We start from the raw sequence: 14,812 nt of genomic DNA, 5'->3' as shown, positions 1-14,812 counted from the left end.
ATGCTTGATCTTCGGCCTTGGCTGTGTGACCTGTCCAGTCTGTATTGAAGCTCTCAGATAGGAGCTTTCTAACTTGACCAAGAGCAGGTTTCTCAAAGTACAGCCCTCCTAAGCCACTGTCTTGTAGAGTTTGGCTCCAACCAACTCTGCAGTTATTTAATTGATAATCAACAAGATCAATATAGCAAGGATGCTGGATGGAGCAAAAGTCTGCAAATAAACTATACTGGAAAAGCCACAGATTTAGTAACTGTTCCAGCTTTTGAAACACTTTTAGCTGGGGACTTTCGTCTCTCCTCCAGATGTTAGCTGGATTTATGGGTGGTATTGGATGCCAAACTGGGTCATGGATCCACTGCAAGTGGTAGCATCACATTATGATGGCAAACCTAAGGGCAAAGACTTAAGTCAAGCAACACTGTGGCCCATTCCTTTTTCAGAACTTTCCATACTCACTTAACACAACAAGAAAAGGAAACTGAGATATCTTTATCATTTTTGGTTCTATAATGTTCAGCAGTTACTTTCCCATAGTGACATGCTTTGGTTTATTTCCCTGTACTTTTACCACAATTTCACTGTACTTCACTACACAATACACCACAGAACACGTTACAGAACCATGCAAGAGTTCCAGACAGTGATGTTTTCTTTCAGAATATTCTCCTTTTTAGTGTACTTTGCACCCCTTTCCTACACTTCTCAAATTGTAAAATAGCATCTGAAGATGATGTATAATATAATACAATACAGTATAATAGTATTTGCTCACAACCCAAATCAATGTGACCTAATTAATCTACTTAATTATACTTTGAAATCCTCTGTTGCAGGCAGGTCTTTGAAGATTGTAATAGCAAAGGACTTGCCACTAGAGGTCCACTAAAAAGCCACTATTGTGATAATATTCGCTGGGTGTTTATTAGTTAATAATATAGTTTGTGAAGGGTTTAGAAGGCACATTCCCATGTGGGGTTAGGGTTATAATGATGATTAAAGAGGGGACCTCACGTCACTCTGTGGTGTGTAAGACCTGCAGAAACACATAAAGACTCCTGCAACTCAACATCATACTGTAGGTTTTCTATGTGCTCATATTCCTGGAGCCTGCCTTTCTAAAGCTGTAGTTTATCATCCAATTTGCTCTTTTTGTAAATGTAAAAATCATGTAAATGATCGTGGCTTAACTAAAGATACTCACCCTCTTCGAAATGCAGTCTTATCGGTAGTGAGTTAAGCCTCAAAAGTCAGAATTCATCAGAGGAAAGGTGGGAATTACTTCAAATGGCCAGTAGGTGATAGTACACGATCAGTATGTCGGGAAAGGTTTACTGAAAAGAAACTGAAACCAAAGTGTAAGTGTGAAAAGCAAAACAAAGTCTGCTGCAAAAGTGTTGTCTTATGTGAAAATAATGTGAACCTACAATTACAGCTGTAGCTGCTTAGGACTCCTAGACTCCTAGAACTCCTGAATCACATGAAGGCAAGTGAATTATTCAAATCTTGGTCATTCCATATAAAACAGTTCCGCACATCTAAGAGTCTGTGTTCTTTACAAAATAAGGTCTTTGCAAAAAAGAGTTTTTTCTATTTAAACCTAAATACCATTATTAGTCTAAAACATTTACTGGTAGCATATTCAAATCTGCAAAACAAAGGGATTTGTTGGAATAAAACAGACATAACCTCCAGCCTGTATGATGCAGTGCCACATGTTTGTATTGATAAGTAAAAACTAAATACAGTAAATGGCCCTCTAAGCTTCATTAATCAAACTTTATGCATCTGTCATTTTTGTGCCTGCTCACGAGGCTGGTGTAATGCTGTTACAAATTAAATTAAAATATGACTATAATACATTTTTGACAAATATTAAAAAACTATTACCCTAAAAAGGGAGAACATACTTATATGACATATTTGTCAGTGGGTGGGGATCAATTGGGATCTTTGTAAAGTGCTTTGGCATTTAATTAAAAAATACAACAAGTTTTTTTATTATTTCTTAAGAAAAATAGGCTTATAGGAGATAGGCTCCCCAGTCGTTCACTCGTGAAAATGTGTTTCTTTCTCTATAGCTTAGACATTAGTACTTCATGCCTAGGTAAAGGGTCAGCACACAATGACTCCTTTGACTTGCTGGGCACCTACAGTAATGCCAGTGAGAGGTGTGCCACTCTTCCAATTGGCACCAAAACTCCCGTCAGGCAAGATGGAGTCTGCAGTATGTCAATAGAGAACTGGCACTTTGATTGGGCAATTAGGAGATGTAGACATGTCTCATACTCCACATGAGTTCCAGTCTAAAGACAACTGGAGTATCCGTATTTGGTGGGTATCTATTAATCCATACTGTTACTATCAGTCCCAGATGAAAGTTTTAAACCAGTTCTTTTCTTCCTCTTCAACCAAGGATAAATGGTGATTAGCCAACAAAAACTGGCAAATTCAGTTCAGGCTTTATTATCCTTTGAGGGAAACTGGTTTTACAGTATAGTTCAACACAACAATATAAAAAAGACAAACATTAACAACAGAGAAGACAGTACAACAGTGTTACAGGGAATAAGAGTTATTTACATTGTTTGAGGGAGATATTGGAGCACGGATGAAAGATTTCCTCAGACTGTTACTTCATTGACAGTGACAGTGACAGTACCCTCCCTTTTCAAGGGCAGCTCCTGAGGCCCTAAACAAAAACAAAAAATCCAAGGGGGTTCAAAAACAAACCATAAACAGATGAAGTCCGGATTACCATCTGCGGGGTCTTTGTTGCGGCTCAGCTTTCTAACTCGAGAGACAAATCTGACTCCGACTCCCGTGGAGTGTGTTGTTAAAGACCCTGTGCGTGACAACTGGCTTCAGTCAAGTAGCGTATTCAGTTAAGTAATTTACTTCAAATAGCATGCAATGCCCTAATGTCTGTGGCTGCGGACATGCCAATGTACCACGTTTCTGAACTCTAATACATCATCAGCTGAAATGCAAGTCTTAAAACACGACAACTCTGTCTGTAATATCTTTGTAGCGAATGAGATAATAGGGATAGCACTGGCAGCTGTCAAAAATGACAAACATGGTTGGCTCGTCTTCGCTGTTTACACAGGAATCATACAGTTCACCACTGGAGATGGAGTTCTTAAGAGGCTGAGGCTGCGTAACGAAATTGTGGCCTTTCACCCACTGGCCAGCGAGAACTGTGGCGATGAGCATGTGTCGTTCTCCTGTCTCCAAGGTGGTGTATTTAGCAGCGAAGCTGGCATCGCGTGCAAAGTACGTTCCTTTGCCATAGATGTGGCCATTCCTGGTGCCCGCAAGGCTGGGGTCAAAGTTCAGCCTGCAGATAGCATCAACTGCTCTCTCTGTTGTGCCATGGAAGAGGTGCATCTCATTTACAAGAGTGCCACCACTGGCAGACCTCCGAGCCATGAAATCCCTCTTGCTGGAAATACAAGTGAATTATAATATCAGATGTTAGAAAGCACACAATAATGCTTCATAGCACATACAATAGCACAGGTTTAAACATATAGCACTAAATAATAGATAAATAAGAGACTTAAAAAGCAGTGGAGCACAAATGCAGGGCAAGCAGACAGATATTTTAAAAGGCTGAAGGGAAATAACTGTAACATATTTGTGTTACATTATGCCCATTGTACAGGACATTGCTGCACAAACAGGCCTCGGAGATCTGCTGCATTCTAATTCACTACCCCATCCTACTCCCTTTGTAAAAGTTTAAACGAGCAAGCAGAAAGGGCAACCGAGAATCCACACCATTACATATATGCAGCAAAAATAAACAGAACTTTAAGGGAATAGGAATTGCAGTGACGTTTTTTGGAGTTCTCAATCAAATTCGGTGATGCAAAAGATCATTACATGCTTACCTCTCAAACTTACTCCACAGCTGGGGGTTCTGTATCTGCTCAACAGCAACAATGAAGAATTGCGTTTCTGGCATAGTCCTGTGGAAGAGCTCATGAATGTGTTGGTATGACTCACTAGTTACTGGCACACGGATCCTGGCAAAAAACCCATCTTTAGGAAAGCCAGGAACCCATGTTGGGGGATAGCTGGTTAAGCCGGGTAAAAAAGGGTTCTGGGAAAATGCTCTACTATCTGAATTACTCGGCAAAACACCATTCGCTTTCCTGGAAGAGAAACCAGAGTTAATGTACTACAGTATATTTTAAAGCAGTAATCATACAGACCAGTGACACCAAGGCTCTAGTGCACATGCTCCACTAACATACTGTATCTACCTATCAAGGGCTATGCTCTAAGATAGGCTTTCCATTGGCTAAGCATTTAAGTTCTTTACCATTTATTCAGTAGGGTATTTTAAGTGCTGGGTATGGTGTTTTCAGAAAGTCAGAAAAAGTGAAAGAATTGAATTTTGACTCCCAAAGGGATAAACAAGACGGAGAAACTCACTGCAAATTCTTCGAAAGACGCACATCGGAGAAGAAGCGTGGTCTTCGGCGAATGCTTCTAGTGAAGCCAGTTTTCACGTTGCGCTGAGTGAACTTCTTCAAGTCGACATTGTAGATCACGTCATTCAAAGAGAAGGCTTGGTTCCACATGCCCTTCTCAAATGCTGCTTCCAGCTGACTGGCAATTGGCTGGTTGAAACAGAAGAACACATTCATTAGCCTGCTGAAAATGACAACGCAAATATTTGTTAGACATGGTTACATCCATGCTTTAATTTGTAATAAATTAAATTTGTAATACCAGCTAGCTACTAGCTCCCATGACAATTAAACAACTGTAAATGAATGTGGTCCTAATTGAATATTTTGATCAAAGGAGGGTTTACCTTATCAGGGGATTTTCAAATCACTGTTACAGAGAGCTAAACAAATACAACAAATGAAACAGTGTTGTATTACAATACATTCGGACAATTGTGTATTATCACTGCCTCTTGAGATGACAGATTCTTTTACCTCCTCATACGTTTTCCAGCTTGTGCCCTCCTGCCAGTAGATTACCCAATCGGTATGGAAAAGGGGGCTGGTCTCTGGGTCTGCTGTGGTGGTGAGTCTTCGTGCTTGGTCAAATGGTGCACTGCTCCTCACGGTGAGGGTCTGCAAATTTATTTGGAAACTTCCAGCTGCTTTAGCTCTACACAGCAAAAGAGGAAAACAGAACCTCATTAGAAATGGTTGCATCACTCTTCCATTGGCTTCTCTAAATTGAATTCCTGTCCAACACTGATGTTTTGCTCCTCATATATAAAGCCTTTGATTTCATGAATGAATAGAACTTATGAATAAGCTTACAAGACACCAAAAAGAATCTCTGCACTAAGGTTTTGCCTATTACAGTAATATTCATGATTAATAAAGGTGATGTTAGAGGACAATTAATGTGTCCAATTCGTTACTTTGTACAGTTCAAGCTTCAATGGGAATTATACTTGTCTTGCATGTGTAGGTTAGGATAACATGCAAATACAAGGATAACCTTTGACTATAAGGATACGATTTCAAAATTCTTGCTTTGCTGCTACTAATAAAAGACAGCTTGAAAAGAGCAAGATAGTTTCAATGCAATATATCAAAGACTGGCTCAGAAATTATGACATGATTGCATGCTTTTGTATAGTACACCAGAAACAATCTTGTATCAAAAGAGGAATTTCGGCAATAAAAAGAAAAGACAAGAAAAGAACAGGTGGCTTCTTACAGCTGGATTAATTAGCTCCCAACTGCCACTCAGAAAAACCTTATTTGAAACCTCCGCAACTCAGCGCACCTACCCCTTCTGGAAGGTGGCTGTGTTGACGGTGTGGTTGCAGTACAAGGCTTCCAGGTGTTGCTGGGCAGAGTCTGAGATGCTGACCCACTGCTTAGACTGGGATTCCCTGAGCTGCCAGTGGTAGGGACGGGGAGTGTGGTGTCGGGGGCACATGGCTCCAAAGCTGCAGCATCCAGAGAACAAATCTGGGCAGACGAGAACGCCATTCTTTTCATGGATATGGCACTGCACCACTCCCTGCCCTAAAGCATCCTGTTCCAACACACAGGTCACAAATCAGGAAACACTCACGCAGAGAACAGTAATCCACAGAGGTTGAATAGTAATAGTCTCTCTGCAAGTATGCTGTACAGTGGTAGTGGAGGCATGGTTAGGGCTCTGAGTGTATAACTACAGTTGTACCCTTGAGAAAGGTACTTCACTCAGATTGCTTCTGTTTAATGCACTATTGTATAAATGAGTACAAATGGATAAAAGCAGTCAGAAAAAATATCACAGGATACCAAGCAAAAGATGTATCCTTTCTTTTTACTTAGCAGACTAAAACTTTACAACAGGGGTTGGCAGCTTATACATTATAAGCACGATTCATTCTACATATAATGCTTATGTACGGTAAACAGTGACGATAACTTCTTGAATCTCGGATAAGTTAACAATGCAGTCCACTGATTACTGATTGCTCCAAAGTAAAAGTTATAAAGTTTGCTTGTTCCCTGGAGAGATGAAAACAGATTTGTTCGACGTAAAAATCCTGCTGTTTGTTCCGTATTTTGTGAGAGCGCTGTTCGGTGCACATCAAACGTCCAAATGAGATTTTCAGACTAAGCACAAGAAACACTTCAAGGATCAATTAATTAATTAATTAATTAATTAATTAATTAATTAATTAATTAATTGTATATGCTATTTTATTTTAATATTATGTAGTTTAAACTAACTAAAATGTTACTATGACTATGACTGATGTTAAAAATGTATCAGTGGCCGACACACCTGTATATAGCAGTGTATGTGTTCCCTGCCCCTTCTGAAAGGCTGCCCAACCCTGGTCTAGTCTTTCTAACTTCATTATCGAAAAACATGACATGATCAAAATTGTTATGCCACCTAAAACGTTAGATTTCTTATCTTTAGTCGCAAAATTCATGTTAAAAATGACAAGTTAACTCTTCTTCGTAAGTAATCGTAAGGAGGAAAGTTTGGACACTAGCTTACAGCAAAGTACTGGAAACTTGTCAAGTTGTATTTGGCTGATAAGTGCTAAAAGATAATACTGTGTAACAAAGGCTAAGCTTGGGTGCTGAGCCCTACATGCTGCCCTTCCTACCTGGTAAGTGTCCACTACTTCCAGGAAAGCCTTACAGCCGGGTGTGGCCTTGAAGCAATCTGTGTTCTTGTTAACATGACAGTCAGTGGACAGATTGGACTCCAGCAGCCGGTTGCTCTGTGGTGACGAGGCCCTGACTGGAGCCTGCAGCTGGACAGGACTGATGCACTGAAAGCTGCAGGTGGGGTTGGGTGGATTGCACTGACCCTTCAGAGACGGAGGTGAAGACTGCAGAGGCCGGAAAAACAGTAAAACCAAAATTAGCTCTATGCTAATCTCCCACTTTCCATCCATCCATTTATTTTCAATAACTGCTTAATTCAGAATAGGGTTGGGCCTGCCACTGCACTGAAAATACACTGACCAAAATGATAACTATTACAGTACAACAGAGTTTGGACACAAAGATTAGATTGTCTCTTAACCTTAAGAAATAAATTCCCTGTTTTAAACACCCTAGCATACTATGCAAGTACCTCTGTTTTTTTCACAACTTCCTGCTTAGACAGCAGAGTTAATTAGCCATTTTAATGAATGTGTCGTCATAAAGCAATGAAAGTCATTACCTACATTAGTGAGGTACAGTGCTTTTTTAAAATGTTTCTACCTCGAAGGTTTCAAGTCAGAAAAGGATGTAGTGCTGACCCTGCTGATCTTGGCTGGTGGAGGCTGGCAGGTCAGAGGGGCAGCAGCAGGTGTTGAGGGCACAGCAGACTGATAAGGAGGTGCCTGGGTTGAAGGGTGAAGCTGGATGCCATGGGGTTGGACCTGGTGACCCGGCAGGGTGATGCTTACAAGATTATTGATCTGGACATCAATCTTGTACCCGGGGGGCAGGAAGGTATTAAAGCCCATTATTAGATCAGGATGACCATTGAAGAGCTGACAGACCCTGTTGATCACCCCAGGGGTGTCAATGCTGGAAGACAAAACAGTCCTTAGTGCTTTGTCTGCATCACTCAGCACGGCAACACTGTGCACAGCCATGAATAGAAGAGATTGCTCATTACTAAACTGGACATCAGTCTATGTTCAGAAATGTCTTTCAGACCATGAAAACAAATAATTTTACTTAGTTTAATGAATAGAAAGTGAATCACCATTGTGATTTAAACTCCTTCATGATGTCCAGGAATTCACTGTACATTTGGGGCTGACTCCCAAACTGTAGTTTCACCTGGTCCAGGTAGGACAGAGCATCTTCCACCTGTAAGAATAATTACAGGCATGACACATTCCACTCATGCCTAGTCAAGGCCTTCTGAAGACACATTTCAAACTGCTTCATACAAACGTGAAGGTTCGGTAGGTTGGGATTGTCAGAAAGGAATGATGTTTTTTTTTAAATGATTGCAACCATTTCCAATAAAATCTTTAAACTTGCTTGTCGCTGCTTCCATTTCACTGTTAAAAACACTAAAACAGCTGATTACAAATCACAGCCTGAGTTCCTTGAGGTTATGCATCATAGCTGAAGACTGTTTCATCTCATTGATCTCTCAAGCACAATTAACAGCACATGCTGATAGTTAATCCCAGATCCTTTTGAACTCACATTTCCATCCTATATTTCACTAACTGAAGATGAACATGACATTAGAATGATACTGTGGAAAAGATCATGGATTGAGCCAACAGTATAATGATAGCATTTTCTATAGACAGTATCTTGCAAAAGTAGACTTTGATTGAGTTAACTATGCTCATAAGTATATTCCCAGACTTTGATATTTGCTATACCTTTCTCTTGATTTGTGTTTTTCAATAACTTTATCTCTGACTTGCACTGAAAAAACGTATTTATGTTTAAGTCTTTGCTTGTATCCCAATACAAGACCAATGAACCTCACAGAGACAGTTGTTTTATTCTGAAATTATGAGAGCCACTATTATTGCACACAGACAGAAGCTACTCAACGAATTGTGTATCTTGTTAATGTGATTTTCTGCATCTAATTAGTTTAATTTTATCACAGGAAAGGGCTTGAATAATTATGAATGTTTACTTTAATATTATCTATTAACTTTTTGTTTGTTTTTTGACGGTGTGGAGTAGGTCTGCAACAATTATTAAATTTATTCATTGCCACTTCAAAGTGTCATGAATGCAAGCTTTAAAATAGTGTAGTGGACAGTAATCAAAACTGTGATATTTTTAAACCGTCATGGTTAATACTGCAATAAACATCCTATGCTTTGCAAAATTGTTATAAATCTGAACAAATCCCATTCATCAGCTTTAAAAAAAATTCTCCAACAGAGGAGCTCAGCATGAAGAAATCCATGTGCATTTAATTTCTCACCGTGAACTCGTTACGTCCCAGCCTCGCAGGAATCGCTGCTCCACACATTCCTGCGTGGGCTCAATTAATAATCTAATCATCCAGGCCCTCTCCTGCGGTTTACGAATACCTACCGAGCCCTTCTGTCCTCGTTCAGTAATGGGTTTTCTCTCCCCGTCAGAGCTCTTTCATTATCCGTTGTGTCTCCTGGCTATCGACTCTGTTTGTTCCGACCTTGCCTTCTGCTTACAGTCTTGTGGATGTCTCGGTATGAATGAACCCTGCTAGTCTCAGTCTACGCCCTCGGAACCTCCGCTGTGTTCGGATCACCATGTCGAACCCCGACCTGGACCTCTCCTACCACCCTCTAGCTCTGCTCAGAGGAATTGCTGTATGGGTCCAACACCACCTCCCAGACGACCGTAACAGAACTTGCTCTGCAGCTGACCCTGTGCAGGGGCACTGCTCTGCCTGCTGAGGACTGTGGCTGTGAACCCCACTGGGGGCTGCAGCTACAGCTGGGTTCTGCACCACGAAGGCAAAAAGATATTGACAGATATTGCCAATGACTTTTCCTTTGACATCCTGTTTTTTTTTAATGATTTCTCCTGAAGTGCATAGTGTAAAAAAAAAATCAAATTTCTGGCGGTAATGATTCTGCAGGAGAATTTTAATCAACAAACCTTCAAAGGGCGCTTCATTGTGAACTCATACTCGGCAGCGGGTGTCTCAAAACCTGGGGAACACATTGCGGTTAGTAACTACTCCACATACTCCTACCAAACCATCATTATTGAATAGATATATAAATCTTTCTAATGAAGTCCTATCCGTTTTAATATATTGTAACGCTTACGGCCGACAGGCACTGTGTAAGAGCCGGCGTACCAGAGCAGGTGATGTCACCGCCCTTCCCTGTGATAGCAGGACTACAGTTACTGGGCGGTGGGGGGCCGACCTAATGCGGCAAGGGCGCCCGCCTGAGCCCCCGTTGCGTTACAATATCTTGGTTGATGCCCAATGTCTTGCAAAGTTGTAACTGTAATTTTGTCTCGTCATTTTTTTCGTTTTGTGAAACGATATGTCACATATTGAGCCAGACCCTAATTGTAATTTTGGTTATCCTTGCTTCCTCAGTTTAAATATTATTAGGCTTGCAAAAGCTATGAGTGATTCACAACATCCGATTCAGTATTACTTTCCCATGTACAGAATCCCTCCCTGGTCAGACGAAAACTGGCAATGACAGACGGGAAGCTGACATGAGAATATCTTTGTAGTTGTTAACATTGTGCTGCTATCCCCTATCTCACCGGCTAACAGCTCTCCTGCACCAGTTGTGAATGAGCCTCCTGAATGTGGCTCTACACAAACCGAGGCGCCCTCTTTCTGCAGCTGTACACAGGCAGCTCATTTGAAGCTCAAGGAGTTTCTCTTTCATAGCATATAAAGTAAAGCACATGAGCATGAAGACTACTTTCACAATCGGTGAGCACGTTTAGTCAATCCCAGCGAACGCTTTTAAAACAACACAACTTGTGGAAAAACTCGTTGTCGTAAATGGGCATAAACGCGTCTTATCACATTAAAAGATTATGCAAAGCCTACGGTTTTAATCATACGGTAAAATCGGAAACGACACATTTCAAAACAATCTCAACAGTCGACATACAGTAGTATAAAGGCTGGGAATGAACCTATACTGCACACGTATACCCGTAGCTAACTTGACTTTCAGTTTCGAATTCTAAAGATAATGCATAATTTACTTTTATAAAACAAAAAAGCGTACGATTCTAAATATTATCAAATATTTTTTGTAACAATCTAAATAGCCTTCTACTGTAAACAGATATTTCGCGTCTTGGTATAGTATAAATCGCTGTTTCAGTTCCTTTCAATATAACACTTTGCTCAAAAGCAATATGAAAGCCTAACACACTATTAATACTTGACAGTGTATTTTAGATACCTAAAATATATATAAAAGATATATTTATCTTTACTATTAAAACTGCTCCCTGGTGCAGAGCAATAGAGATAAATGTTTTTGAAAAACGGTACGTAATAAAACGCTATCCTCGGCTTTGTCTATTATTTGCCTGTGCAATTCATTATTTGTAAAAAGCGAACGGACGTTCATGTTAAAGTCAAAAGAAACTACAGTATATCGTATACTGAGAGAATCTACACGGTTAGGTCTTACCAGAATTGAAGTGCAATACGATATATTCGTGACAGGGAGTCCAGTGTGGAACAAATAGAAACCGAAACTTTTATCCCATTTCATTTTTGGTTTCTAAATAGGCGTAATGAAATAATTCAAAATTAGATACTTGTGAGTGTGTACTAATATGTGTGTGTGATTGGAGAATAATAAGATAAGAGATAAGATCACTTTATTAGCCACATACAATTTCTTTCATTAGGAATTCGTCTTTTCGCATACTATAGCTTGCTCTCCATGAGACCCAGACGGGGAGAGAAGTTTGGGGTCAGCCATTGTACAGCCTGGAGCAGTTGGGGTTAAGGGCCTTGCTCAGGGGCCCAACGGAGTAGGATTCCTCTGCTGGCTACCTTCCAGCCCCAGGCGCAGATCCTTAGCCACAGAGCCACTGCTTCGTCCCATGTTTCCCTTGTGTTCTGGGGTCTGTATACAATTGTCTTCGTCTCCTTCAGCATCATTGTTATTGTAAACAACACAGACCCCAGTGAAGTTGTAGAGATCAACAAGGCGCTATATCGGAAACGAAAGCAGCACAAATGCAGCGCTAACGAATGAGGGTGTTTCATCGTGTGTGCTGTTTTGGGGAGGCAACTTCACGGAGATGAGATAAACGTCAACATCAGAATTTGTTTTAACCGCAGTAAAGGTAGCCCCCGAGTTTGACATTCTCACGATTTCAATATTTTTTGTAAATTCAATGGCGTGTTAGCGAAACCTGATATGTCTAAATCGTTTCGTGATGACGCTATATACATTCCAAAAAACAAATACGAGCCGAACTTCTAACTTGATCGCGATGTTTTTTTTGTCTCTACTACATATGTTTTGTAAATCGAAGTTTCAAAAGACGGTTATCCTGTCTACAATTAGGTTTATCCTTGCTTTCTTAGACTAAGTATTAATATAATGTTTGACTTTTACTAAGCCTGTTCTATATTACAAAATAATATTTACTATTCGTTCTATTCAGTCTCAATGATTCATTTTCATTGCGGTACAGTTACCTCTCACTTGTGCTTTTAAATCCTTTTGTACAGTATGAATAAGTACTGCAGAAGTAGCATAGTTCTAAACCAATAAGGAATGGTTCTGTTAAGAGACGTTCATGTCAAAAAAAGTTTGTTAGTGTTACCTTAGATAATATCGAAGACCTGAAGAATAATTTCAAAAACATTAAGTACTTGTGGGCAACATGGAACTTTATACTGTATATTGAGCTGTAACTAGTATAAATCAGAGGCTTTTCTGTACAAAACCTTTATTTTAGGAAAAATGTAACAAAGAAATTCTTCATTTTGGTTCAACAAATGCAGACATTACATTTTAACTTCCACTGACAGAAGTCCTTCTTCCTTTTGCTAATGTAAAAATATAAGCAAAGAAGAAACACTGATATACTTTTCAACTCTAAATATTTTAAGACAAACTATTTCTTAGGAGTATTAAAAGCCAACAGTGTGCAAAATGTGCCAAAACAAATATCAAATACTATTCCCCGAACTATTCTACATTCAGGTTTGCCCATCTCAAGGAGCACAATGTCATTCACAGGATGCTTTGTGCAGTATTGCAAGGCACCAACACACCCCAGAAACAAGCCTCTCTCTTCATTGAGCACAGGCTTTTCTGTAGGTGTGGCACTGGTGGTTAAATGATGTGTGAAGCATCTGGACAGTGACATCTGGATTAGTGGATTCGTGTCGATACTTGAAGTTTTTAATAAAGTATTCAGTACAATTTTTAATTGGCTTTGCTGCATTTTAACATACGAAGTGCTGTTTTAAGATTACCAGCAACAGATTTCAGGATACCTCGATCACTTTGAAAGATGTCATTGTCATTTGTTGTTTGAAATGAGTTCAGCATCTTAGTTTTAAACTCTTCTACAAGCAGTGTTTCCCATTCATGTCATGGTAACCCACAATCCTGTTAGTTTTTGTTATAACCAAGCCCCCTGTTACATAAGACCCTTCACTGTCTGAATAAAAACATGAATTTCAATGTTAAAGACCTGGTTTCTTCCCAGTTGCTGTAGCTGTTGTAACTTTGTAAGTGGAATAAAGTGCCCACATTTGTACAACAAACAAAATGCAAATATTCAATTAAAGCAACTTCTTAAATGAAGTAATAATAATAATAATAATAATAATAATAATTATAATAATTGCTTACACTTATATAGCGCTTTTCTAAGTACTCCACTCAAAGCGCTTTACAGGTAATGGGGACTCCCCTCCACCACCACCAATGTGCAGCCCCACCTGGATGATGCGACGGCAGCCATAGTGCGCCAGAACGCTCCCCACACATCAGCTATCAGTGGGGAGGAGAGCAGAGTAATGAAGCCAATTCATAGAGGGGGATTATTAGGAGGCCATGATTGGTAAGGGCCAATGGGACATTTGGCCAGGACGCCAGGGTTACACCCCTACTCTTTTTGAGAAACGCCCTGGGATTTTTAATGACCACAGAGAGTCAGGACCTCGGTTTTCCGTCTCATCCGAAGGACGGCGCCTGTTTACAGTATAGTGTCCCCGTCACTATACTGGAGCAGTAGGACCCACATGGACCGCAGGGTGAGCGCCCCCTGCTGGGCCCACTAACACCTCTTCCAGCAGCAACCTTAAGGATTAGTGGATAGTATGCAAAGCAGCAGGTGTTTGGTTCCCAATCTGGATCCTGGTGATCCACTGTTCTACAGCATCAGCTAGTTTGCAACGGTTAACTCACAATAATACTGTCTGTATAGTTTCTGTATTGAATCAAGAAATAAGGGTAGCACTGGCAGCTGTCAAAAATGACAAACATTGTAGGCTCTGTATTATGGTTAACACAGGAGTCATAGAGATCCCCACTGGGATCAGAGTCTTTGATAGGTGGGGGCCGGCGAAACGAAGCCTCCCCTACCACCCACTTGCCAACAAGGACCTTGGCGAGGAACATGTAGCGTTCCGTGGTCTCCTCAGGGTTGTATCTGGCGGAGCTTCTGGCCTCGCTTGCGAAGTACGTACCCTGGCCATAGACATGGCCGTTCTTGCTGCCTGAGAGACGGGGGTCAAAGTTCATCCTGCAAATGGCCTCCACCGCGCTCTGTGTCGTGCCGTGGAAGAGATGCATCTCATTGATGAGGCTGCCCTCCCCAGCAGACCGCTGAGCCATGAAATCCCTCTGGCTGTGAACGAATAAATTGACGTTACAGCCAAC

The 14,812-nt window shown here is 40.6% G+C and overlaps 2 protein-coding genes across 3 annotated transcripts in view; both read right to left on the bottom strand.

The window, feature by feature from the left end:
• Positions 1–2,437: 2,437 nt before the first annotated feature.
• On the bottom strand, positions 2,438–11,649 carry LOC102689466 (protein mono-ADP-ribosyltransferase TIPARP-like). Its single transcript, XM_015348499.2, has 10 exons — positions 11,588–11,649; positions 10,065–10,117; positions 8,200–8,306; positions 7,745–8,018; positions 7,100–7,327; positions 5,771–6,021; positions 4,956–5,133; positions 4,441–4,628; positions 3,894–4,157; positions 2,438–3,442 (listed from the first exon to the last, which is right to left on the bottom strand). Exons 2-10 carry the CDS (start codon positions 10,080–10,082, stop codon positions 2,992–2,994), a joined length of 1,959 nt encoding a protein of 652 aa, XP_015203985.2. The 5' UTR covers positions 10,083–10,117; positions 11,588–11,649; the 3' UTR covers positions 2,438–2,991.
• A 1,200-nt stretch (positions 11,650–12,849) lies between these two features.
• Positions 12,850–14,812, bottom strand: part of LOC107077485 (protein mono-ADP-ribosyltransferase TIPARP-like) — a 28,752-nt gene continuing 26,789 nt past the window's right edge. For both annotated transcript variants that reach the window (XM_069195556.1, XM_015348424.2), the window contains one exon: positions 12,850–14,780. In XM_069195556.1, the coding sequence (XP_069051657.1) occupies positions 14,330–14,780 (451 nt within the window). In that variant the 3' untranslated portion in view covers positions 12,850–14,329. The remainder of the gene's footprint in view (positions 14,781–14,812) is intronic.

Source organism: Lepisosteus oculatus, chromosome 11 (genome assembly GCF_040954835.1).
Source record: "Lepisosteus oculatus isolate fLepOcu1 chromosome 11, fLepOcu1.hap2, whole genome shotgun sequence".
Classification (NCBI taxonomy): Eukaryota; Metazoa; Chordata; class Actinopteri; order Semionotiformes; family Lepisosteidae; genus Lepisosteus; species Lepisosteus oculatus.
This window is presented reverse-complemented; position numbering and strand designations above follow the sequence as displayed.